The 26,043-nt window shown below is 59.4% G+C and overlaps 1 protein-coding gene across 1 annotated transcript; it reads right to left on the bottom strand.

The window, feature by feature from the left end:
• Positions 1-18: 18 nt before the first annotated feature.
• KIF19 (kinesin family member 19) lies at positions 19-25,454 on the bottom strand. Its single transcript, XM_081217951.1, has 20 exons — positions 25,242-25,454; positions 23,416-23,496; positions 13,104-13,214; positions 12,385-12,472; positions 11,925-12,061; positions 10,719-10,844; positions 10,171-10,365; positions 8,672-8,818; positions 7,196-7,318; positions 5,553-5,718; positions 4,705-4,879; positions 4,401-4,599; positions 3,539-3,809; positions 3,320-3,441; positions 2,718-2,851; positions 2,358-2,463; positions 2,097-2,193; positions 1,050-1,447; positions 678-837; positions 19-445 (listed from the first exon to the last, which is right to left on the bottom strand). Exons 1-20 carry the CDS (start codon positions 25,278-25,280, stop codon positions 315-317), a joined length of 3,006 nt encoding a protein of 1,001 aa, XP_081074077.1. The 5' UTR covers positions 25,281-25,454; the 3' UTR covers positions 19-314.
• Between the last annotated feature and the right edge of the window lie 589 nt (positions 25,455-26,043).

The raw sequence follows: 26,043 nt of genomic DNA, 5'->3' as shown, positions 1-26,043 counted from the left end.
TCTGAGGCCAAGTCGGGCCACAGGTCTCAGAACAGGGTTTTGGCAGCAGGGTTTTCTGTCCAGGGCTGGGAGGCCAGGGAGCCCTGCCATCCCGGCCGTGCCTCCTGGGCTCACCTCCCCTTCCCAGTGGCACCGCAAGCACGGGAAGTGTTGGGCAGGCGCCCTCACCGTTCCTGGGTCTCAGGAGTCCCAGCCTTCTGGGATCCTGAGCTCCTGCTCGCAGGTCACCCCCGTCTGCCCAGCCTCCATCTCCCATTTCCTGCCACACCCCATTCAGTCTTGGGGGCAGGAGGGCCGGTTCCAGGCAGGGCCCCTCAGTTATGTGCGAAGCGTCCATCTTTGCCATGGGTGCTTGTGCCATGGGGCAGGCGGGGCCCCCGGGTAGCCCGTTGGGAAACACCAGCTGGGTTGGAGGGGACGGCGTGGGGTGAGGAGTCCCCAGGGCCTGCAACAGGGGAAGGGCCACGAGCAGTGCTTCAGGAATGCCTCTCCATCCCCTCTGATCGCCCAGTGGCTTTGAACTCCCTAGGGGCACAACCCCAAGGTGCCAGTCCCACAAATATTCTTCAAGAACCCAGTTTCCAGCAAGGGGCAGCCATAGGGCAGGGAGCTCAACGTGCTTCCTCCCTGGGCTGACCAAGCGCTCCCCTCCCATCCCCTCCTTTGCTGGTACTGACCTGTGTTCTGGCTTGGAGAGAGTTTGACCTTGGCCATAGGCAGGGTGACCTTTCCCAGGTGCCGGGTACCAGGGGCTGGGTGCCCGCACACTTGCACCCTGTGGTCCGAGATGCTCTGCACGGGATGGGACCCCAGGAGGTGTGTCTTGGGGCGAGAGAGCTGTGTTGGTTGGAGAGCAGTGAGGTGAGGTGGGAGCCGCATGGGGATCCGATACAGGGGTCTGCCCCAGCTGCTATGCCAGCTTGGGGGGATATGGCATGGAGGGTGGTGCACAGCTAGGGGTACCCTGGGGCCGCTGGAGCAATCCAGCCCTCAGAGCCCCACCAGCAAGGCAGGGGCCCAGACCCCCCAATCCTTGCCCCTGGACTCACCCCTTGCCCTGTGACCTCAAAGGACTGGGACCTCCGCTTCCTCCTCTTTGCCTCCAGCAACTCCTCCCGTTTCTTGCCCAGGCTTTTCTTCTGGCCACGCAGCCAGGGCCCAGGGCCATCGCCACGATGCTCGACTGCCCGGGATGGGGCCTCACCCGTGCTGCTGGACAGGTTGTCCTCACTGGCAGCGTGCTGCAGCATGGGGCTGGGTGGCCGCTTGCAGGCCAGCAGGCTGGGTGGCCGCGTGTCGTCCGCCTCGCTCAGCGAGTGCAGGGACAGGCTGCTGCGCTCCATGCTGGGTGCCAGCAGGTGGCGCCCCTCGGCGCCCAGGGCCCGAGAGCGTCGCCGGGCAGCCTTCACCGAGATGCACTTGGTGCCCGTCAGGATCTCCTTCCTCTCTGCGGCGGGACAAAGGAGCACCCAACCCGAGATCAAGGCCACATATTCCTCCCCCTCCTGCACCTCCAACATCCCTTCTCTGCCAAAGCATCCCCCCTTGCTTGCTGTTTAAGAAACTTTGGGCAAGTTTCTGAGCCTTACTTTCATCTGTAAACTGGGGATGGTAAAACTAACCCCACTGAGTTGTGAGGATTTTTTTTTTTTTTTTTTTTTTTGGCCGAGCCTTAGGTCCCCGACCAGGGATAGAACCCATGCCCCCTGCAGTGGAAGCGCAGAGTCTTAACCACTAGACTGCCAGGGAAGTCCCAGGTTATGAGGAGTAACTGAGATAATGGGCATAGCCTATGGCCAGGGGGTAGGGATTCGGTCTATATTTGCTATTACAATTATTTCTGAGTGGGAAGGTGGGGCATGATCCTAAGTGCCATGTGTTCCCCATTCTGGTTTCTGACTGTGCCCCCAGCTTTGTGTGGACAGAGCAGGTCATTAATCCTCTCTGGGCACTGGTGCCTCTCTTTCTAGAACGGTCAGCACCCGACGCATGGGTGTATTCAGCAGTGCAGAGGGAAGGAAGGGGCTCTGGGCTGGGTGATCTGAGCAGTTTAGACGATGCCAGGCTCAGGCTGACAGGGTGGGCAGGGGGCACACCTTTGCAGGACAAAGGGATCTCTGACAGGTTCTCACTGCTGTCAGGGGAGGAGTTGATCCGGCTGCTCAGGCTGCCCAGGCTGTCCTGAGTAGGGGCCTGTGAGACGAATTGGTTGGGAAGAGAAGCCACTGGACACAGCAGGGACCCTATGTCCCCAGGGGGCTGTTTTGGAAAGGCTCCATCCCAACCACTGGGTGTCCACCCTGGTACTCCCACCTGCAGCAGAGGAGCCCATCGGGCCAGCGGTGCCCAGTGCTCACCTCCTGCGTCACCAGGCTGCCAATCTGGATGGGGGGTGGGGTGGGCACAGAGGAGCTCTTCACCTGCCAGGCTCCGGAACTGGCCTTGAACACGTGGTTGGCTTCACTGAGGTTGGCAGAGGAGGATGGGCATCTGTTGACCAGGCTGGTCCCACTGCGGTCCCACCCCCACCCTAGGGGGGAGCTGTTGTGTAAAGGGAGAAAGGACCCAAAAGTCCTGGCTCCAGACCTGTGCCACCTCCCCGCTTTCGTTCCTGCTCCATCCTCCCCAGGAAGCCCTAATCTGGGCTGGCATCTCTGGGACACAGCCCGTGGTGGCTCAGGCAGGAAGGACTGGCAGAAAGTGGCCCCTGGCCTCACCTCTCTGTGCTGATCGGAGGCAGAGAGCTGCCCTGCAGGAGCTGGGCTTCGGAGCTCAGCGTCTTCACGCTCTCTGGGTCAGACTCTGGGGTCAGCAAGGTTCCTGCTCTGCTAATTTTGGGCAAGGAGCTGTCCTGGGGAGGGGGAGAAAGGGCAGTCAGAAGACTTGGTCCTGGGCCGGGTAACAGCACAGGGTGACAAAGTCACACAGGGTGTCTGGGGCTGTAATATGGTCTGGGAGCCCCAGAGGGCAGTGGCCTGTTCTGGGTCCCCAGGGACAAGCTGTGGTAGGCTAGGCATCCCCCGTGGCACTGCCTGGTGGCCTGGTGTCCTGGGAGGGCGTCTGGGGCCATTTGTCATATCTCAGATAGCCAAACCGGACCCCCAGACCCTGGGCGGGGACAAGTGCCAGAGAAGAATATGCCGAGAAAGGAAGCTTACTCAGGCTGGGCAAGCCTTTGGGTGGGATAAGAAGGAAGGAGTCAGCTCCCTGGGGACCAGCCAGCCTGGTCCCACCGCCATGCCAACGACCTGCACGCACTGCCCTGGGCATCGGCCCCTTCCTTAGCACGTGTGCACATGCTCAGGCCCGAGGCGCCCACCTGCAGGGCCCCAGAGGCCACGCGGTCCATGATGGCGGCCCGCTCCAGGCTGCCCTCGTCCTGCGCTCGCACGTACACTTCGTACAGCTCCTGCAGGCGCTGCGGGACGGCCAAGCTGTAGTCTGCCACGGGAGGGGCAGGGCTCAGCGCGTGCCCTCGGGCCCTCCGCGGGTCGATGGGGCCCGTGGGCGGCTCGGACGCGCGGGGCGCGGGCCCTACCGTCGATGATCTGCCGCTGGCCCTGGATGATCTCGTCGCAGAGGCTACGGTGCTGCTCCAGGCGGCGCAGGGCCTCGCGGCGGTGGCGGAGCGCGCCGTCGCGGAGCAGCGCGTGCGACTGCATCTCAGTGTTCTCCACCTCGAGCTCGTGCACGCGGCACAGCAGGCTGAGCACCTCGCGCTGCTCCTCGGAGCCGATGCGCCGCGGCAGCGTCTCCTCTAGGCGCCGGCCGCGCGCACGCAGCTCTCGGCAGCGCTGCTCCAGCGTCAGCTGGGGACCAAGCGGGGTGATCGCCAGGCGGGCTCTCGCCCACCGCTGAGCCTGTCCCCGCGCCTCCAGTCCCTGGACTCTGGGCTCCCGGCTGAAGCCCCATTCCGAGGCCCACCCTCGAAGCTGCCTCTCGGGCCTTGCAACCAGGGGCTGCTCCTGAGGGGCCCGTCTGTGCCTACCTTCTTGCCGTCCTGACCACAACCCATCCCTGGAACCAGCTCCGTGGATCTGCTGAGCCCCAGCCCAGCTGGTGCCCTCTGGGCTCATGGTACCCTGAAACCCCCTGGCGAGGATATGCTCCAGAACAGAGGGCAGAGATCTGGAAAATCCTAATTATGATATTGGCTACCATTTTTTGAGTCCTTGGTATGTGAAAGGCATTTGTTTAATCTTCCCAACAACCCTACTAGGGCTGACTACTCCCATTTTACAGATGAGTAAGAGAGGCACAGAGAGGTGAAGGAGTTTAGTGAGGTCACAGGGGATTTGTGGCCTGAGCTCCCAGCTCCCACTGCTCCCACAGGCCTCCCCCAGCCCCTTCCTGCTGGGGCCTCTCAAACCCACTCTCCCAGACCCCCAGACCCCAGGCACCTTCTGCTTTCGCAGCTTCTTCTGCTCTCCCATCAGAGCAGCGATGCTCTCCCGGGCGCAGGCCACCTCGGGGGGCTCCAGGATGTCTGGCTGGTCATCGCCTGTGTCCGAGTCCTTCTCACTGTCGTCCTTGGTGTAGGACTCCTTGCGTTGCTCCTCCCTCCACTTGAGTGTCCTGCGTGACTTCTCGTGCTCCCAGCTGCCGCAGCCCCACCCCCGAGGGAGACCCGGGATTCAGGCCACGGTGGGAGGCACAGCATGCATCTCCAGCTCCCAGCCCCTGTCCCAGGCCGGGGGTGCTTACCCCGCAATGGTGAGCAGGTGGCGGGAGGTGTCGATCTGCACCTCCATGGCGTGGTTCTCCAGCTCCAGCAGGTGTCTCCGCACGTCCATCTGCTCCTGGAAGGCGCTGATGAGTTGCTCCCGCAGCTGTTCCATCTCGGCCTCCTCACCCTTCTCGCTGTGCAGTTGGACCTTGGCTGGCCGTTGAACGGCAGGTGGGGGAGGTCAGTGGAGGAGGAAGGGTCAGGCCAGGAAAGGCTGGGCTACCTGGGGCCCTCCCCTCTCTTTCTTCCCAAATGACTTCCTGTGCAAGCGCCTCCTCCAGAAAGACCTCCTAGATTACCACACCCCTCCCACATCCCACTTCCGCACTGAGTCTTCAGGCTATGACCCAAAGGTGATTCCCAGCTTCTCCGTATGAACTGGGCTTCCGCCAGCCTTTAGAGCACCTTTCCGTCAACTAATAAAAGGTGCCCTTTAGACACTTTACTGCCACCTGTTGGAAAATCATCATAGCAAGTACAGAAAACGTATGAGCACCGTATCCCTTCTGGTGATGCCAGGCACAGTTTCAGAGCCCTGCACTGCAGCCCCGAGAGTGACGCCCCGCACAGCTAAACGCCCACGTGCCACTCACTCGTGTGATACCACCTAATCCTCAGGTCGAGTCTCTGAAACAGAGATCATGATTCCATTTGACCGTTGAAGGACTGGAGGCTCAGAGAGGTTGATAACTAGCCCAAGGCTACCCAGCCAGAAAGAATCTGAGTCTAGCTTTGAACCCAGCCCTGCCTGACCCCTGAGCAATTTGAGACGGCCTGGACGGGCTTCGGGAGACGGGCTCCCACGGGCACAGACCCCCACACACACCTTGGACGTGACAGATGTCGCCCCGCTCCAGCCGGCCACGGGCCCGGCCCCGCCCACCCTGCTTGTCGATCTTGCACTTGAGCCTCTGGATCTCGCCCCGCAGGTCGGCAATGATGCTGGTGTACTGCGCGATGTGGTAGGAGACATTGAGCAGGTTCTGCTTCACCTGTGGGGATGGGAGGGGAGCAGGTACGGTCACCTGGACGCCGGGGCCTGCCTGCGGGTTCCTCTTTTCTCTTTCTTTTTTTTTTTTTTTTTTGCGGTACGTGGGCCTCTCACTATTGTGGCCTCTCCCGTTGCGGAGCACAGGCCCCGGACGCGCAGGCTCAGCGGCCATGGCTCACGGGCCCAGCTGCTCTGCGGCATGTGGGATCTTCCCGGACCGGGGCACGAACCCGTGTCCCCTGCATCGGCAGGCGGACTCTCAACCACTGCGCCACCAGGGAAGCCCTCTCTTTTCTCTTTCTTACCCCTAATCTTTCTGACAGTAATGGCCTCCTTGCCTCTGAGCCTACAACCTCTCAACACTACGTGCGTCCGCCAGAGGCATACTCCTAGAATGCCGCCTTCCCTGCTCAACCTCCAGTGGCCCCCTACTGCTTGGGGGGAATGCCCTAATTCCCCCACCACTGCCTCTAGATTTTCTTTTGACTCACTGCTCCATCAGGAACATTCTGCTCCAGCCAAGGAACCATTGTACTGTATGCCCCACTCCCACCACCGACACCATCTCCTTCCTGCCTCTGGAACCTCTACCCTTACTGTTCCCTCTCTTCCTAAGTTTCCTCCCCATCCTTGTCTCCCTCTCACAGTCTCCAAAGAGCTACAGGGGACCCCACCAGCACCCCCATCCCCGACCGTCGGCATCCTTTCCTGCTGTTAATAATACTCTGAACTATCAATTCAGAGTATTATTATTACCTGGCTCCTCCCATCATTAAGTTCCTTGAGGGTTGGGGTAAAACATAAAGTGCCTGGAACAATGGCTGGCGAATTGTAGTGTCGGGAGAATGTTCATGAAATCCTGTCTTAGAATTCCCACCCCTCTACCCACACGGGTGGAAACCAACATCCTAACAGATAGCGAGGATTCTAACACGTTCACCGGAGAGGGTGAGAACGTGGGCTTGGAAACCAGGCAGACACAGCTCCAGTCTCAGCGTCATCACTGCCCTGGGACTGGGAGGTCACTTAACTCCCTTCAGCCTCATTTTCCTCAGCTGTGAAATGGGGATAGAAATAACGCCTGCCTCATTTGAGGATCACATGAGATGATTTGATAAAGGGCCCGACATAAGTGCGTAGTAACGGTCACCTCTATTATGTCTATTAGGATTAGGGGATTTGGAAAGGTGAACATCTGAATGAGCATCTGAAGATGAAAACGGGAAGATGGAAGGGGACGACGGGGCTCGGGGCGCACAGACCTTGCACAAGAAGAAGGGGACCCTCAAGGGCTGTGGGCTTCCCGGCAGGCAACAGGGAAGGGCACAGGGGTGACGCTGGACTGGGGAGTGGGGCCAGTGCGATGGTGGCTGGTTCCAGAGAATGTGCGGTGCGGTGACAGGGCCTGGAATCAGTCCAGGGGCTCGAATCTTGGCCCAGGAAGGCGGGCCCTGGGGGACAGACCAGGAGTCCCTCACCCTGGTCTTGATGTTCTTGGCCCGGCCAGCGTAGGTCAGGGTGTTCCGGGATTCCTCAAAGGCACTGCTCGCTGGGCTGATGTGGGCGATCATCACCGTTCGGCTGTTTCCCCCCAGGGAATCCTGGATGGGGCCAAGGGCGGGCTGTGGTCAGCAGGGCCCTGCCTTCCTGCACGCTGCTCCTGCCAGGCTGTTCGTGATGTCCTTGTGGTGTGTGTGTGTGTGTGTGTTTCCCTCTCTGTATCTCACACGAACACACACGCACGCACACACGCACACACTCTCACAGGTGCTGAAGCCGAGCATCACAGGACTCTCCCCTCCTCCTCTGCTGTCCCCCCTTCTTCCCTCTTCCAGCTTCTTCGCCAAAGTTCATATTTGAAAATTTCGAGTATCCAGGTCAGGGTCTCCCGGCTTCCCTTCTCCTCCCCTCATACCTGAGAACGAGGAAAGGCAGCAGCCCTGGTTGGCTGGGAACCAGAGGGGGAAGAGCCCCGTGGGGCCCTGGACCCCTCCCCCATCCCCTCTGGCCTCCCAGGTCCCCCTTTATCCGACTGCTGGTGGCACTGTTGTCTTGGCTGGAGTGAGGGGGGTGATGGGGACCTCTGTATGAAGGTTGAATTTGGCCTGTGGCCACTGCCTCCCTTGCCCTGGGCTTGCCATGCCCTCCTGGACAGACAGAGAGTGCACAGCGGGGCTGCGGGCTTGGCGGGAGACAAAGCCCTTGGCTGCAGCAGTTACCAGCTGGGCGACTCCAAGCAAGCTCCATCACCTCTCTAATCCTCAGCTTCCTTGGGTTTCGAGGGTGGCAGTAATTAACTGTCCTACCTCCCAGGCTGTAAGTGCAGTGATGCTGGCAGGCCCATGGCCAGCGAGCATTAAGCCATCTGCAGCTCTGCTATCAGCCTAGACAGACCTCTGCTGAGACCCTACGTCCAGCACTTACTAGTGTGAGGCCTTGGGAAGGTTACTTAGCCTTTTAGTGCCTCGGTTTCCCCATCTGAACATGGAAATAGTAATCCCCTAACTCAGACTCGCTGACAAGATGAAAGGGACTGGGAAGTGGGTGCTGAGGCACCGAACACAGAGCCCAGCCAGGAGCGGGGCCTCCCAACAGCAGCCTCTGGGAGCCATGATGCTGACTGACCACCTGAACCCCCAAATCCAGACGACCCCCAGTTCCCCTAGACCCACAGCCCTGGGGTGGGAAGTTAGAGGCAGCCCAGTCTTTGGTGAGAGTCACCAGATAACATACAAGACACCCAGTGAAATCTGAATTTTGGATAAATAACAAGTGGGTTTTTGTTTTTTGTTTTTTAGTTTAAGTATGTCCCAAAGATGGCATGGGACATACTTATACCCAAACAGATTTTGTTTCTTTGAAATTCACATGCAGCCAGGTGTCCTGTATTTTTCCTTGTGACGCTGGCAGCCCCACCCTGGGTGCCAGGCACTGGGCCCGGTGGCAGCTGGTACCTTCAGCAGCCGGGTGAGCTTGCTGTCACGATAGTTGATGTACTTGTTGCTGCTCTTGTCGCTCAGCGCGTTGATGCAGTTGCCCAGGGCCAGCAGCGAGCGATTGATGTGGGCCCCCTCTTTCATGCGCTGCCCACGGTTCTGTGTCTGGGGGGCGAGCAGTGGGCGTGACTCCCTGCCCCGGGCCATCCTGAGTGGTAAACCCCTCCCTCTCCCCCGGGGCCCTGCAAGGGAGAGATGCTGAGGGCCTGGTCCCACCCTCTGTCCTGCGGTCAAGGAGGGCATTCGAGAAGGTCAGAGAACCGGAAGGCCTCTGAACGAGAGTGGGGGACAAGAGGCTTCTGAGGAGGGCTGAGACCCTGGCACTTCGTCTGCCCTGGGGCTAGCCCCGCGGCACAGCTAAGGCAGCGCCGAGAATGCGATGGAGGTGGGTCATGGCTTCCCAGGCAGCTCAGCTGAGAGCCGGCCCGGCCATGGGCACACGGCTCTAGAGGGTGCGCCAGGCTTCAGGGATGGAAGAGGGAAGTTTGTGTGTGTGTGTGGAGGCGGGGAGTGAGTGTGTGTGAATTGCACGTGTATATGTGACAGCATGTATATGGGTATAAGAAAGTCTGTGAGTGAGGAAATGGGTTGAGGTGTATGTAAGTGGGTGTGTGAGCAGGACAGTGTCAAGTCCCAGGAGGCTCTGCCTACAGCCGCCCTCGGGAGATGTCTTTGCCCAGCCTGGTGAAGCTGGGACCCACTCACTCCAGTGGCCGCGGGGCACACCCTCTCCCCCCGCGGGGAGCTGGCTGCTCCCCTGTACTCCTCCTCCAGGAAGCCCTCAGGCGTTTACTGGAAGAGAGTGGTGTGATTCTCCAACCCCACCCTGTTTAAACCAACCCCACATGTTCAAACATGAAGCCCTGTTACATCTCCCTGGCGCTGTCCTGTCCCTTGCATTTGCTTCAGTGCTAATGGTGACATCACCCAGCCCCAGCACTCATGTGACCGTGAAACCTCCAAGTTTGCCCGCAGGAGGGGGCCTGGGCCCAGGCTCAGGGCCAGGCGGACAGGGCTTAGTGATGGGGGACAAATGCTGAGAAATGGGTGATGGATCTTTTTCTCTCCCTGATGTGGTTGGCAAGGGCCTCCTCCCGGGCTCTGCCCAGGGTGCCCCCCGTCGGGGGACGTTGTTTCCCCCCTGCCCCAGCTCCTCATTGGGCCCATTCATTCTCTTGCCTGGCCCTCCCTCCTCCGGGGCAGCCATGTCTCCTTCCCTGGAGAAATCCCCACGCTCCCAGGCCCCTTCCCACAAACAGCCCTTGAGTGCTTCCCCAGGGTCCCCCCCATCCTTCTTGCTCATCGGAGACATCCCTCAGTCGCTTCCCCTCGGGATCCCCCTCATCCCTGCCCTCCCTGGGACAGTCCCCACCCCCACCCCTTGGGGAGCTGGGCGGCCAGCATCCCTGCCCTGTCCCCCAGGCTTTCTCCCCAGCCCCACGGGGAGCTAGCCTCACCTGGGAGGCCCGCTCAGAGCCAGCCAGGTCAATCATGAACAGGCGGCCCTGCCGCACCTCCTGCAGGATGTTCTTGACCCGGCCGCGCTGGCGCACGGACACCTGGAGCACGGCGTGGGAGCGGGAGGACGTCTGGTTGGCGGCCGTGGGCTCCTGGGTCCTCTGCCGGTTCCCCTTCAACAGCAGCTGCATGATCTGGGTGGGTGGGACGGGGGAGGGAGGCCACTCCTGGGGACCCGTGGGGATGCTCCCACGTCCTGCATCTGAGAGGTTGGGAAGGGGCCCAGGCAGGGGTGGGTCGGCCCCCTGTGTGCTGCGGGGCCTGGGAGGTCAGGGTCTGTCTGTAAACTGGGAGGCTGGTTGCCTGGTCAGCCCCCAGGGTCTGCGTGGCTGGGGGTGTGTCATCCAGGATTCTCTGTGTCTGCCCCAGCCCCAGCCCAGCTGAGCGGGCAGCTGCTCCCTGGCTGCAGGGCCCAGCCCGCTCCTGCCCATCCCCACCGGGAGGTTAGTGTCCCTCCCTACTGCCCGGCTGGCTACACAAGACTCGCCTCTTTGGCATTGACGGTGGAGACCTCGGTGATCCCGGCCACCTGGATTACCCCTTTGGAGTCTTCCCTCAGCTCCAGGTACCCCAGGGCAGGGTTCAGCAGGTCCCGGATCATCTCGTTGTAGATCTGATGGGCCAGGTTGGGAGGGGCAGGGGACAGATGTTAACGGGAGACCAAGGGCAGAAGGTTCAGGCAATGGCCAGTCTCTCTGTCCCTCCCGGGCGCTCCAGGCTCCTCTCAGGGAAACCCTGGTTAAGGAGAAAGACCCCTTCCTTTCTAGGGGGTGGGCATAGGGGGCTTCAGCATCCAGAGGGAAACATCGGGCTGCCAGAGCCAAGGGTACAGAAGGCTTCAGAACCAAATGGAACTCCCTTTGCAGGCTGGCCAGGCACGGGACAGGGGATGGGACCTGACCCATGGCCAAGCCCTGTTTGTTGCTAGGCAACCCATACTCTACCTTCACCTGCTCCCACCTTGCAGGCCCCCAAAGTGCATCTTGCTGGTTGAGTCAACACCACGCTGGCTGGAGCAGCTGCTGGCAGTAATATCTCACTGCCCTTCCTGAGCTGTCACCCAGGAGATTATCAGCTCCCGGAGGGAGCCGGAGAGGCCAGGAGCCAGATGGCATCTAGCCCACTGGCTCTCCTGCCTCTTCTGGCTTCTGTGTGTCCCTCGCCCCCCAGCCACCCCCGCTGACCCATCATTGCCTGGTGGTAGCATTCATACAGGTGGGCATCAGAGGCTGTGGCAAGATAGTGAAGGCTGGCAGGTCCCAGCCTGTCCGTGTACGTGCAGTTCCCACCTGTACCTATATACACTGAGTGCCTGCAGGTAGCCTGGAAGGGCAGACAGGGTTGGCTTTCAGGAGTGTGCCCAGGAGGGTGGCGTCTGGGAGGATAGCTGAGGTCTGTGCTCAGCGACAAGGCTACTTTGGAGTGTGGCACAACGGGCACGGCTCGGCTTTAAAGCCCTGGGGTCCTGAGTTTGAATCCCTGCTCCTTCACTTACTGTGTGACCTCGATCTAGTTGCCTAACCTCTCTGAGCCTCAGTTTTTATAAAGTGAGGCCGACCATCTGCACATGGGAGAGCAGCAGTGATGAGCACCCCAGGAAACTGCCCCGTGACCTGGCCCCAGGGAGGTGAGCCAGCCCGGTCCTATGGACCTCTTGTCCAAGCCCACGGGACAGGGTGGAGGGAGGACTCACCTCCAGGTAGGACATGGACACCTCATATTCCATGTCATTGCTGGTCTCCTCAATGGCACAGAAGAGGTCATTGAGGGTCCGAATGTAGATGCCGGGCTCATGGTCTGTGCCCAGCATGGTGTAGGTTTTCCCGCAGCCTGGGGCAGGGCAGGAGGGGCGGGTGAGCAGGGCAGTGGCCGGGCGCGCAGGGGCTCCTGGCAAACCTGGGTCTGTCCTCAAGGCTGGACCCTCCCAGGTGGCCAGGGAGGTGGCGGGGGAAGGGGAGAAGATGGTATCCTTGGCTGGGGATGGGGCTCTGGGTCCGAAGGGCCCTGGGGGAGGGTGGCTTTAATCAGCCACATCCTCGGATCCTGCTCCGGTTGGGGCCAGACTAGCTCTGCGGTGGAGGGGAAGGGGGCTTGATTCTCAGAGTGGACAACCAGGGCATACAGTCCTCTCCGTGGGCTGGGCTCCCCCTCACCTGTGGGGCCATAGGCAAAGACAGTGGCATTGTAGCCTGAGATGACACCTTCAATGAGGCTCTTGGTGGTGGCCTGATACACCATCTCCTGCAGGAAAGAGGAGACCCGTCAGGGGCCTGGGCACAGGCAGGGCAGAGCACACAGGCCCACGGGCACATCCTGGCTCCCAACAGCAGCAGCTTCTGTCCCTGGAGCCCTTGGCCCCAGAGAAGTGGGGGTGGGAATTGGGGGATGGATGTCTCTGCTTTCACCCCATGGGGGGATGCCAGCCTGAAAGAGAGCTCGTGACACCTGAGACGCCTCCCCCGACCGCCGGCTCCCAGCCCCCAGCCCCGAGGACGCACGCATTACACCTGCCGCTGGGAGCATCCCGCAGATGGGCAAGATGGGGGTCCCTGGGAGGGTGTCAGCTTCCCGAAGCTCCCCTCCCAGCGCCAGATGGGCTTCAAGCACTCTCCTCCAGCTCCCATAGGGGCCACCTGTGGGGTGTGCTGTGTGGGTCCCCGTGTAGGGTGGCCTCTGCGTGCTGACCGGGGTGTCCACGCAGGAGGCTCTGAATGCACCACGCAGGCACACGCACACTTGCATGTGTGGGGAGAGAGCAAGTGATGGAAGGAAGGCTGAGGGTCGGTGGCAGGGTCCCCCAAGGACTCCCTCCTGAGAGGGTCAAAGGGCAGAGAGAGGATCTTGCGTGTCCCTGGGCCCAGGCCCCCCTCACCTGGGTGGCAGTGTAGTCAAAGGCCACGTCGAATAGGTAGGACTTCTCCCGGGAGCGATGCGCCCGCAGGATGTCGTCGGGGTCTTCCATTGGGTCCATAAGAACCACCATCTGCAAAGGTACCCGAGGGGAGGCTGGTGGTCACCCGGGAGCCCCAGGCCCGTACCAATGTCAACACTGACCACTGACCTCACCCCTCCTCACTCAAGACATGGGAAGGAGTGGGGATGATGCTCTGTGTCCAGGAACGCCGGGCCCAAGGAGGTAAACTGAGTCCTGACAAAGGACAAGGCACTGAGGGGGATGGACTGTCCTAGAGCCAGCCAAGGTCGCAGAGACAGTGATGGCGCTCCTTTCCTGGGTCAGCAGGGGAGCCAGGGCCAATGACAGCCCAAAGAGGACCTGAGAGCAGACAAGACATGAGGGGCAGCCCCTTGGAGGGGCAGAGGGAGCTGACTGACAGAGGAGGCTGACTTGGGAGCCCGGCCCGGCTCCGTGGACCTGGGAGATCCACGTGTCCCTGTGGGTGCACCCCCGTCCAGCACCAGGATTCAGGAGGCCCAGTGCTGGGAGGACCACAGCCTTGGAGCTCCCACCAGACTCATCCCAGTAGGTACACAGCTGTGCTCACTGCGTCTAAACTGGCCTAAGACCCCTGGGGTCCCAGCAGGGCCCCCTTCTGGGATTCTCAATGGAGGAGAGAAGAAGGAAGAGGTAAGACAGCTCCCTAGGAGGCCCGACCCAGGACCCTCACCCAGAGGTCTTATCCAATCAGATGGGATTCCAGGTAAGCCAGTTAGAGGGGATGCTCCAGACAGGCTGGGCTGGGGCTTTGTGCAGGGCAAGAATGAGGCCACTGACTGAGGCCCCCTCACAGCCTGCCAGAGGCTGGGTGGCCATGGTGAGCTGAGTGCAGGGTGTCAGGGCCTGCGGCTGTACCTGGGGTGCCCACCTGTCCCCAGCCACCACCTCAGGGCTTCAGCCCCAGTGCCCTGTAAGCTTGTCCCAGGATCCAGTTCCTGGTTCAGGGCTCTAACGCCAGCAGCAGGAGCCCTGATCAAGTTTCAGACCCAAATGAAGATACACCCGCCCGCAAGTCCCCAGGTGTGGGTGCCAGTGGAACGCAATGGAACTTGACCAGATGTACAGCTCTCACCCTCGGTGCCAGAACTCCTGTGCATACTGGCAGCACCAGCGGCCTGAGGGCCACCCTCTAGGGACCTTTGATGCAGGAGTGGGTGAGCTGTGTGCACTGATGCCCAGCACCCACTGATCACCTTCAAATGACCTCTGGGCACTGCCAAGTTTATGGCACCATCGGCATTTGGTTCTTTTGACATCCAGACTCCTGAGAATCAGGACATTGTCAGCACAGCTGCTACGATCCCCTCTTAAAGAGGGCTTTGTCTGCGTCTCCATCTGTCTGGGCCCCAGCCTGCGCCCCACCCTTCAGAGCATCACCCCCAGCCTGGTCCACTCTGGCATACAATGGAGCCCTTGTGCCCCTCAGCCAGGTGAACTGGAGCTGAGCCGCGGAGGGCTGGGGTGGGGTGGGGTGCTGTGGGCTGCACAGGGAGTTCAGGCCGGGTGACCACGACTGCTGGGCACCTTCTATGGACAAGGCATTAAGTGGGGCCCTCGAGGAGAGAGAGAAAATGAAATGTGGTTTCCTGCCTCTGACATCACAGTGGAGTGGGGAACAGATCATTGTAATAACAAGCGCCGAGCTCCAGGAGGCAGTCAGAGCATAGTGGAGGGGCATGTGATCCGTGATCCAGGTTTTCCCCTGCAGGAGGGCTTCCTGGAAGAGGTGGCGCCAGCACTGAGTCTTTTTTTTTTTTAAAGCTTATTTATTTATTTATTTATGGCTGTGTTGGGTCTTTGTTGCTGCACATAGGCTTTCTCTATTTGTGGCGAGCGGGGGCTACTCTTCACTGCGGTGCGTGGGCTTCTCATTGCAGTGGCTTCTCCTGTTGCATAGCACGGTCTCTAGGTGCGCAGGCTTCAGTAGTTGTGGCACACAGGCTTCAGTAGTTGTGGCTCGCAGGCTCCACAGCACAGGCTCAGTAGTTGTGGCACACGGGCTTAGCTGCTCCGCAGCATGGGGGATCTTCCCGGACCAGGGCTCGAACCCGTGTCCCCTGCACTGGCAGGCGGATTCTTAACCACTGCGCCACCAGGGAAGTCCCCAGCACTGAGCCTTAAAGGATGAGTAAGAGTTGGCTGAGGAATGTGAGGTGAGGAAAGCAGACGAGGGAAAAGCACTAGCAAGGCCACGAGGTAAGAGGCAGGCTGTGGACAGACGGCCTCAGCTCAGAATCACTGGCGATTCTTGTGAGAAAGGCAGGAGGGATTTTTCCTCCTGTCCTCTCTGCCAGGAATCTCGACAGCACAGACCCAAGGTGGCCACAGAAGGAGACGTTGGGGCCCCTCTGTGGGCACATGCTGTCCCCGCTCTGGGAGGCTCCTGTACGTCCTAAATGTCACCCAGGCTGACACCCAGCATCTGCCCAAGGAATGTTTTCTCAATAAAGCTGCACAGAGGGAGCTTTGAATGTGCCACATGCAGTGCTACGTGCTTTGCACGCACTTTCTCATTTTCCCCAACAGCTTAGAGTAGGCACTTGTATCATCTCAGGATTATCATGAGGAATCAGATTGGTACCCAAAAGCTGCACTGCCAAGTACAGAGCTTGTTGGATTCAGAGCTGTTGGGTTCCAGAATCCAGGCTCCTAACCACCAGGCCCCCCACCCCTGCCTCTGGACCAGCAGCTGCCTTCCTGGGGCCTGTCCTGGTTGAACAGTGTCCTCCCCAAATTCAAATATTAAAGTCCAATCCCCCAGGATTGGAGATGACGCCTTCAATGAGGCTCTTGACGAGAATGTGACCTTATTTAAAAAGAAGGTTGTTGTACGTATCATCGGTTAAGTTAGGATGCGGTCCCTTTATAAGGACTGGTGGTGTCCTTATAAAAAGGGGAAATTTGGACACAGACACACGTGGCGGGAAGATGATGGGAAGAGACACAGGGAGAAGATGGCCATCTGCACGCCGAGGACAGAGGCCTGGAACAGATTCTCCTTTGCAGCCTCGGAAGGAGCCAGCCCTTCAGACTTCTGGCCACAGAACTGTGAACGAACATATTTCTGTTGTTTAAGCCCCCCAGTCTGTGGTACTTGGTTCCAGCAGCCTTACAAATTGATACACTACTGGAGGCAGGCTCCTCCCTCAGCCCTGAGGGAATGGGCTAGTCTGGGAGCTCTCTTTCACAATTCCCTGCATCTTATATTTTTTTAATTAATTAATTAATTAATTAATTTTATTTTTGGCTGTGTTGGGTCTTCGTTGCTGCGTGCGGGCTTTCTCTAGTTGCGGCGAGTGGGGGCTGCTCTTCTTGTGGTGGCCTCTCTTGTTGCGGAGCATGGGCTCTAGGCGCACGGGCTTCAGTAGTTGTGGCTCGCGGGCTCAGTAGTTGTGGTGCGCAGGCTTAGTTGCTCCGCGGCGTGTGGAATCTTCCCGGACCAGGGCCCAAAGCCATGTCCCCTGCCTTGGCAGGCGGATTCCTAACCACTGCGCCACCAGGGAAGCCGCTCTGCATCTTAAATGTTCGTGCCTGTGGCATGCTGGGTACCTGACTCTGGGAGCTTTCAAGGGGCACGTTGACCACACAGGACGCACAGGGCCCTCCCGATGCCGGTGGGAGGGTTGGAGGCAGGGCCGGGAGTGGGGAAGGTGGGTGGTGCATAGCAGGGCTCTGTCCCCACTGGTCCAGGCCTCCTAGCTCAGCAGAGGCCCCCGGGCTTGACCTCTCCCTGCCCCCACTGCCTCCAGCTCCAGACCTGTTTTTCATTCAGTGCTGACTGTGACCTTTCCACGGTTCTAGCTTTGGGCCTGGAAACACAAGACCCGCAAGGGAAGTAGGGGGCCTCAGGCTCAGGAGAGAGTGTCATCCATAGCCTGTGTCCCCATTAGGGACCAGGCTCCTCGCCAGCATCTCCTAGGTGAGTAATACCATGAACAAAGTGTGTCGGGAGTTCTTCCCGCTGCACACCACTCAGCTGCCGGGCTTTGATTGGCTTTGCAGTTTTAACCGCTTCTTTCTGGCCTCCAAACGGCTAAACTGAGACCAGGGTTTCACAATCTTGGCACTATTGACACTTTGGGCTGGATCACTGTTATCAGGAATTGTCCGCTGTGTTGTAGGATGTTTAGCAGCAGCCCTGGCCTCTACCCACTAGAGTCCATGGCACAGCCTCGTCCCAGCTGTGACATTGCCGAATGTCCCCTAGGGAGCAAAATCGCCCCCAGTTGAAAACCTCTGACCTAGACTATTCCTCCTCAAGCCTCCAAACTGGCAGCAAAGATCTCCAGGGGAGGGGATGTGCAAATTGGGTTCAGGCTCCATACTGCTGTGTGACCTCGGGAAAACTGCACCAACTCTCTGGGCCTCAAGTGCTTCCCAGTTGGAAGTCTGGGAGGACCAACAAGGCCGTAGCCTTGAGAGAAGAAATCGTGCCAGCACTCCTCACCTACTCAGGAAGCCCCAGCAGAGAACGGGTATCTGGGGAGGCCCCAGCCTAGGAGACATCATTTCCAGTCCTGGGAGCTGAGCCCATAGCCCCTGTATTCTCAGGGTGTAAACAGGACCCAGCGAAACAAAAGCCTGATTCCAGGTGGCTATCACCCCTGTAAGGCTGTTTCTAGATTTTTGTTTGTTTTTTCTTTAAGAAGGAAAATTCATGGCTGGTCATAGTTCTAGTTGTAAAAGTACCATCCTGTGGGTACTCAAGAAAGGAGATTTTGATCTCAGGAAGGGTGTCCCTGGGCCCTGACAGCCTTCAGGCTAGATGGAAAAGACAGAACGCTGAGCTCATAAAGCCACCAAGGCCCAGCTGGCTGCTCAGGACAGAGCCACACCTGGCTGATGTCCTGGCCAGGTCCCCACATGCCTACAGGACTCTGAAGACCCTGAGGCCTCGGGTGAGAGGACGTGTGACCAAGATTGTCTAGGGCTGCATCTCTCATGGGTCTACAGATGCCTTCATCAGTGTTGCCCTGGGAGCTTGTAAAATACAGATTCCCAGGCACTACCCAGATTCACTGAATGAAAATCTCTGGGGAACTGGGCCCACAGATCTGCCTTTTTAACCTGCACTCTTACCTTGTACCCATTCAGGCACTCAGTGTAAGAATCCTTGCATCCTGGCAGCATTATTCATAATAGCCAAAAGGTAGGAAGCAACCCAAATGCCCATCAACTGATGGACGGGTCAACAAAATGCAGAGTAACCATAGCCTGGAATAGTATCCAGCCACAAAAAGGAATAAAGTTCGAACCCAGGATACAAGGTGGATGCAGCCTTTTTTTTTTTTTACTTTTTGGCTGCACCCCGTGGCCTGGGGGATCTTAGTGCCCCAACCAGGGATCAAAGCCCCACCCCCTGCACTGGAAGCGTGGAGTCCTAACCACAGGGCCGCCAGGGAAGGTCTTACAACGTGGATGAACCTCGAAAACATTATGCTCAGTGAAACAAGCCAGACATGAAGCACCACATATTGTATGATTCCATTTCTACAAACTGTCCAGAACGGGTGAATCTACAGAGACGGAAAGTGGTTTCCTGGGGCTGGGAGGGGGCTGGGGAGATGGGCGGGGTGGTAGCTAAGGGTGGAGGGAAAGACTTCTTGAATCCTCTCCCAGTCACCCTCCTTTGGGGTCACAGAACCAAGAAGCATCCAGATGGTGGGTGTGCACCGGGGGCTCCGCCCCCGGGCAGGTGAGTGGGGCTGAAAGCGCCCGGGCTGCTCCCACAACACTCACAGTCTCTGACTCTCGGCATCTGTCACCTTATACTTTATTCACCTTTCACAATAGCCTGCACTTGCATGGCACAGCTCTCCCTTACAGGATTGCCTCTAATCCTCTCAACAGCTCTTGGGCTGGGCTGAGCAAGTTCTTTATTTCTTTTTTAATTAGTTAATTAATTTATTTATTATTTTTGGCTGCGTTGGGTCCTCGTTGCTGCGCGTGGACTTTCTCTAGTTGCAGTGAGCGGGGGCTACTCTTCGATGCAGTGCGCAGGCTTCTCATTGCGGTGGCTTCTCGTTGCGGAGCACGGGCTCTAGGCGTGTGGGCTTCGGGAGTTGTGGCTCGCGGGCTCAGTAGTTGTGGCTCACAGGCTTAGTTGCTCTGCAGCATGTGGGATCTTCCCGGACCAGGGCTCGAACCCATGTCCCCTGCATTGGCAGGCGGGTTCTTAACCACTGTGTCACCAGGGAAGTCCAACAGTGGAGCAGGTTCTTAACATACTGTCTTCTGATGAGGAAATGGAGACCAGGACCCGGAAGCCCCTTGGTGGCTCCTCCGACAGGACCCCAGGACCCCAGGGGCACGGGGGCGGGGGTGACAGTTGGGCTTTGAACAGATAAAGGCTAATTGTGGGATTATGCATATGGTCAGGTGACTTAAATCCTGTCGACAAACATGGTCTGGAGGGCTGGGGGGAGGATCAGCAGGCTGCGGGCTCTGTGGGGTGGGGAAGGGAGCTGTTTGTTCTGGAACTTCTGGGCCCCAGCGACCTCTCAGGCTGTCCCTACACCTTGCGGTCATCAGTGGCATCCCTGAGGGGTCTGGCGTCAGGGTCTATTCCTGCCCCAGATGCTAGGAGACCAAGCTCCTACCTGAGTCTTCCATGAACACAAAGGTGTGGCCGTGACAGATTGGGGACCACCAGACAGGGAGCCCTGAAGCCAGAAGGGGGCGGGCAGGAGGTGGACCAGGGTTTCACTTACCTCTGGGGCCTGAAACCATCCCGTGTGTCAGCCCTGGAGGTAAACTAACCTCTATTAAACGCTGACTGCGCACCAGTTGCTGGGTAAGCACTGGGCATGCGTTAGCCCGTGAAGACTTCTAAGACGGCGCTGTGACAATGATCCCGAATCAAATGGGGCGATGGGGGTGGGTAAGACCACAGGCACCGGACCACCTCATGACAAATCCAAACCCTAACTCCAGCTTCCCCTTGTCCCCAGAGGACACTCTGCCGAGTGAGTGTCCACCTCTGCAAAGCTAGGGGAACAGTGTCTCCCTCATCTGCAGGAGAATGACGCCTAGCTCTAAGCAAGGCAGTCCTAGGACCCCTCACGGTGGCCCAAGCCAGTGGGTGGCTGAGGCCTCGGTCCACCTCTGCCCGCTCAGAACCCACCGGCTGGTGGGCTTTGGCAGCATCGCCTCCCTGCTGACCACCAGGGGCCAGGCTTCTGTGGTGACCTCTGGGCTGCTCTGCTCGGCGGCTCCCCACCCGCTAGCCCGGGACAGCAGGAGCAGGGGTGAAGTAAGCCCTGCATCACAGAGAAGGCAGAGCCCAGAACCCCAGGCCAGCAGAGGCTGGGTTGGGGAGCACTTCTGCGGGGCTGGGCCGTGAGGGAGGGCCACAACCAAGGGAGCAACGGAAGCAGCCGGGTAAAGGGCAGATCTGCTTCCCAAGCAGATGTCTCTTTAGCGGAGGCCGGGTGCTGTGTAGGATGCTTGGGCCCAGCTGCACCTTTGCTGGGAAAAGACTCGAAGGCCCTGTGGTCCTGGGGATGCTCCCAAACTCACCCTGCCAGCCCACCGGGCTCCAGACCTCCGGGAGAAGGACCAGAGCGGCTGGCCCATCAGTGAGGCTGGCCAAGCCTGCAGCCCCCAGCCTCCCTCAGGGCCAGCGATGCAAGCCTGGGAGGCCTGGGCCACAGAGAAGCCATGGGGGTCACCGGAGAAGGATGGAGGTCAGGGGGCAGGGCCTAGCCAGAGGGCGAGGCTATCCATTTTACTTTTTGGACTTCACCTTACTGGTCCGAGCACTTGAGCGGTGGCTGGTTTTTCAGAGGTTCCCAGCTTGCCACTTGCTGTGGTTTCTCCCAAACTGCAGCCCAAGCAAATGTATCTTTGGTTTTTTTTTTGTTTTCTTTGGCCCCACCATGCAGAATCCCATGAAGGATCTTAGCTCCCTGACCAGGGATCGAACCTGGGCCCCCTGGCGTGGAAGTGCAGAGTCTTAACCACTGGACCAAGGAAGTCCCAGGCAAGTGCATCTTTGAAGCCAGCAGGGAGAGAAGATGCTGGGGGCCAGAAGCTTAGCATTCTCCCTGCAGGGCCTGGAGTCTGTGTTGAGAGCCCTGAATCCACGCTGCTCAGACCACTCTCTCCATGTCTAAGCTGACAAAAGAGCAGCCCCGTTGGGGCTGCTCAGCACTTGGGACCGCTCAGCCCTTGGGACCTTCTCGGAGGCGCAGCTCGGCCTCCCTCTCCACTGGCAGGGACAGAAAGGAGCCAGTGTTTGCTGTGCGTGGGCACACAATGGGCTGTGCCCTGGACCAGAGCGTTTCCATCAGCATCAGTTAATATCTCTTAGCCCCCACTCCGGCTGGGAGCCAGGAGCAGCCCAGAGAGAGAGCATCATTGTCCCACCTCTGAGGACCTGATGTCCTTGGGGACAAGTTGGACAAACAGGGAGTGGCCTTGCCTGGAAGGAGGTTTCTCCTCTCAAGTTCTCTGGCCGTTCATGGCTGGCCCCTCTCATCAGCCAATCCAGCAGCCCTGGGCACTCTCAGTCACTTATAGATGATAACTCACAGCTATTAAATGCCTACTGGGTACCAGGCCCTGGGGAAGCACCGTGCATACATTTGCGGCTGAAGACCCTCCAGAGGAGGCATTATGGTTACTGTCCCCACTTACAGAGGAGGCAACTGAGCCTTCTGGAAGCAGCCTGGCCCAGGCCACACAGCTGGTAAATGATAGAACCTACACTACATGGCTGTTGTGTGCATGCATGCTGCTCCCACCAGGCCTTCAGATGGGTTCTTCCCAGCCCTCCCCTGCCTTCCTTCAGGTCTTTGAGGAAGGCTACCCTTTTCCAAGAGGGCACAGAGGAAGAGAAATCAGGAGGCTGGTGCCACCCAGCTCTGTTGTGGCCACAGCTCACTTGGGCTGAAGGAAGAGGCTAGGTGGGGTGAGCACTTGCCCCAGGGACCCCGAGGCAGGCAGGCATCACAGGCTTTGTCCACCTATGGTCTTCTTACCATGGCCCTTGGGCTTCCTGAGTCCAGCCTGCCGGGCTCAAGGCCAGCAGGTGCCCACTTTACGCCTCTCTCTGCAGTGCACTGCGCCACCCTGACTCCTCTGACCTCCTAGCACATCCTGCCACCTTGATGAGCCTGGGCACTCAGGAGAAGCTAGCAGCAGCAGCCACAGAGCAGAGGCAAGGGGTTGCTCTCGGGGTCCCCAGAGGCCATATCCCATGATGCTTCTACCCAGGCACCAAGCCTGCCCCCACCACTGTGCCCATCCCCACCCCAGACCTGAGTCCTCAACTGCCTACCCCAGAAACCATCCTGGCCGTGGTCTACAGAGTGTGCAGCCTGGCTCCTGCCCACGCTGCCAAACTTATCTCACTCCTCTCGCCCCTTCTCTCTCTGGCTTGAACCACACTGGCCTTGTCTCAGTTACCCAAGTGTATCACAATCCCTCTCACCACAGGGCCTTTGCACATGCAAGTCCCTCTGGTTGAAATTTCTCCCTTCAGCACACTCCTAATGACCTCTTCTTCATCCCTCCTGTTTTAGCTCAAGCACCCTTTCTCAAGGAAGCCCTCCCTGACCTCTGGGTCTAGGTCAAGTTCCCTCTTATTCTCGTATCTCCACACATTTCTTTGCAGCCCTTGTTGGCTACAAACTCCTATGTTCATGATTCAATTCTTTCACTTAAGTCTCATCTCCCTGCACTGGCAACAGAGGGAGGACAGGGTCTCTTCTGTTCACCGTGGTTTCCCGGCTCCTAGCACTGTCCCCAGCGTGTTGTGGGCACTTGATAAATATTTCTTGTCTCCTGTGTAAACGGAGGTGGGGCTTGCCCTGCCCACCTCATCACGTTGACAGGAGAACCAAGAGAGCAAATAGACATCCAAAGACTTTGCAAAACATGAACAGTCTGGAGGTGAGCATTAGCTCTAGACGCTATGAACACGTGCTCTACGGGTAGCAGACCCATTAAGGTGGGGAAGTCAAGTCATGGGTACGTGGAAGGTGTGTGAATTTTTTCAGGGCTGGAGGGAGGGGCTCAAGCTCCCCCTCCCCCCCAGACCAGGGAAGCTTTTAGCTCTCCTTGGATCAATCTAGGGAGGCTTCCTGGAAGAGGGACTGTGGTTTCCTTGATGATGTAGTCAATAGTACAAGGAGTTCAGAGGGCAGAGGAAGGGCCCTTCCTGCCCCCACCAGGTGTGAGCAGACCTCTGCCCTGCCCTACAGCTCCCAGCCACAGCCCCATGTACCTGCTCGTCTACTTTATGGGCGATGAGGGTGGCTCCTTCTTCCAGCTCCGCCACGCTGATGGGCCGGACCCGGAGCGCCACCTGGGAGGGAAGGCCAGACCCCTGGGATTAGATGGAGAGGGCTGTGCCGGGCCGCAGAGACAAGGATGAGAGGACCCCAGGAATCCTCCCTTGGACCAGCCCCATGGGTTCCTCTCTGTTCAGCCATCCAAGCCTGGTTCATCTTAAGGAAAACTCAGTGGTTCAAGGCTACCATCTAGGTCGAGGGTACCAGGTCCACAGAGTGTGGGCTCTGTCTGAGTCTATGAACTTCCCAGGAGCCTGTGCCCCAGGGAGAGCCCCAGCGGAGAGAGCTGTCTGCTCCTCCAGGCTGCATCAGTCACACCCCAAATTAAGCACCTGCAGCCCCCCTGGGCTTTGAACTTGGAGGCCTTGGCAGTGGAGCAGCCTGTCTGTGCATCTGTGAATGATGTGGGCGGGAGGTGGGACGGGGGCCCAGGGGACATCCCCTCCTCATGCTGACAACCAGTGACTGCATCCCCACCTGAGGACAGTGCCATCGGAGGCTCCCACCTGCCTCTATCCTCCCGCCAGAGAGAGATGGTGGGTCTTCATCCTGGGCCTGGGTCTCCCCCCAGACGGGGCGCTCCTTCTTCTACTGATCAAGGGGAAATAGCTGCCCTTGTGGGGCACCAAGGGGTGTGTGTGGGTATAACTAATGGGCCCTCATGCCAGGTGAGAATCCTTCACTCTCAGAGGCACTTCACTGCCTGTCAGGCCGCCCACACCGGCCTCCTCAGCCAAACTCCACGGGTGGCAGGGAAGGCCCCTCCATCCCTGCCCCAGGGGTGCACACCACACAAGCCAAGGCAAGCCATTTTCAAAGAGACAATTCTAAACTGCCAGAGAGGATGTTCCAGAGCCCCGGGCTTGCTTGGGGGCCTGGGGCTGAGGTTCGTCTTTGGAGCAGCGAGCTCACCCTACACCCTACAGAGGCGGGAGTCTCTGGGGGCCGCATTATCCTCCAGTTACATTACCACCCACCTGCTGGTGATGGCGGCCCTTTCCCAGATCCCAGAAGTTAGGGTGTGGGGAGGGGGCTGGGAGAAAGCAGTGGCCTTGGGGTCACTGAGTCTTCCCCCCATCACTCAGTCTGGCCCCACTGATAATCCGAAACCTGTCTTTGTCTCCACCTGTCTCCCGTGCCCCCCACTCACACCTCTTCCTCTGCCCCGGTCCCCAGGGCTATGAGGGGCCATCTTGGTTGCTTCCAGCACTTCTCGGAAATGTTTCGAGTCCTTACTTGGGCAGCATCTGTGTTGCAAACCAATAACCAGCTACCTTCAACCCTGTACCAGCTCCTCTGGTACCTGGGGGCTCTTGTCTACCTACCTGTGATCCCCAAACACTTTAAACTCCTGACACCACCGGGCTGGCATGCTCTGGTTCACCAGGAAACTCCCACCTTCCTTCCCCAGGCAGGTAGGTCAAAGCCCTCCCTGCCCCTGGCTTTTCTGGATCAGAGAGCAGTCTTGTTCCAGAGCCCCATCTGCACAGGTGGGTGGGTGGGTGGGGGGTCCTGCTGGGAAGGTGTAAAAGGGGAGTGGGACTGAAGCCTGGCTAACTTCCCAGGCCTTAGCAGGGTGGCCATGATGCCCTCCTTCCTGACATGCACGACTCGGGGCACGTTGCTCTGGACGCTCCCAGCCCCTGACCCTGAGTGTCCTCTTAGCGGGGCCACACAGTATGGTCCGGAGGCCGCCCGAGGGTGTGGGTTCGGGGGACCAGGGATGGGGTCGAGGAGGGGGAGGTTGACGGGTTCTCACCATGAGTTGCTGGTCCTTGGAGTCCCCGCTGTCCTTCATGCTGGCGGCGGGTGGAAGGGCTCAGGCCGCGACAGCGGTCGTGGCCGAGCCGCAGCCCCACCGCCGCCGGCTCCCTCGCAGCCTCGCCTGCGCTGCGGCTGCCTGACAACCCGAAACCAACGACGCGCCCGCGGCCGAGGCCGCCGACAGGGAGGCGGGGCCGGGGGAGGGCCCCGACGGCGCCTCCCGCCTCCCGCGCCCCCGCCCCTCCGCGCTGCTGCCGAGGGGTGGCCGCCTCCGCCGGGGAGCCGCCCTAGCCTGCTCCGCTTTCCCAGCGAGTGTCCGCCTGTGCGACCCTCCGGCCTTCGGCACGGCCCTGCGTCCGTCCGTTTGGTAGCTCTCGGCGCCCCCTCCCCGCACCCCGGGGCTCGCGGCCTGGGCTCCTCTTCCACGGCCCTCCAGAGGGCGCCCGTCCGGCCGCGTGGCTCGAGAGACAGACACGCTGCCTCCCGCTCGGGCCGCGAGCATCCTCTGCCGGTCTGTCTGTCTGTCTGTCTGTCTGACTCAGCGTCTCCAGGGCGGCGGCTGGCAGCCTTGTGTTTCCATGGGCGCTGCGTGCATCGTGGCTGTGGGCTCGTGTCGCTGGCGTGGTGTCTCCACCGCGTGTCCAATGACAGAGCGGGCAAAGAGTTGGCCCTTTGCCCCGGCTGCCTACCCGAGTGTGCAGGGGAGCACCTATGGCACTTGGGTTGTCACAGAAGAGCCTGCCTCTCAATGTCCTTCACTAGCAAATCAGACCTGATCCGTAAACCCAGAATCTAGG

This window comes from Mesoplodon bidens (assembly GCF_964165515.1).
Source record: "Mesoplodon bidens genome assembly, chromosome: 19".
In the NCBI taxonomy this organism is placed as follows: Eukaryota; Metazoa; Chordata; class Mammalia; order Artiodactyla; family Ziphiidae; genus Mesoplodon; species Mesoplodon bidens.
Note: the sequence above shows the minus strand (reverse complement) of the source record. Positions and strands in the feature narration are given on the sequence as shown.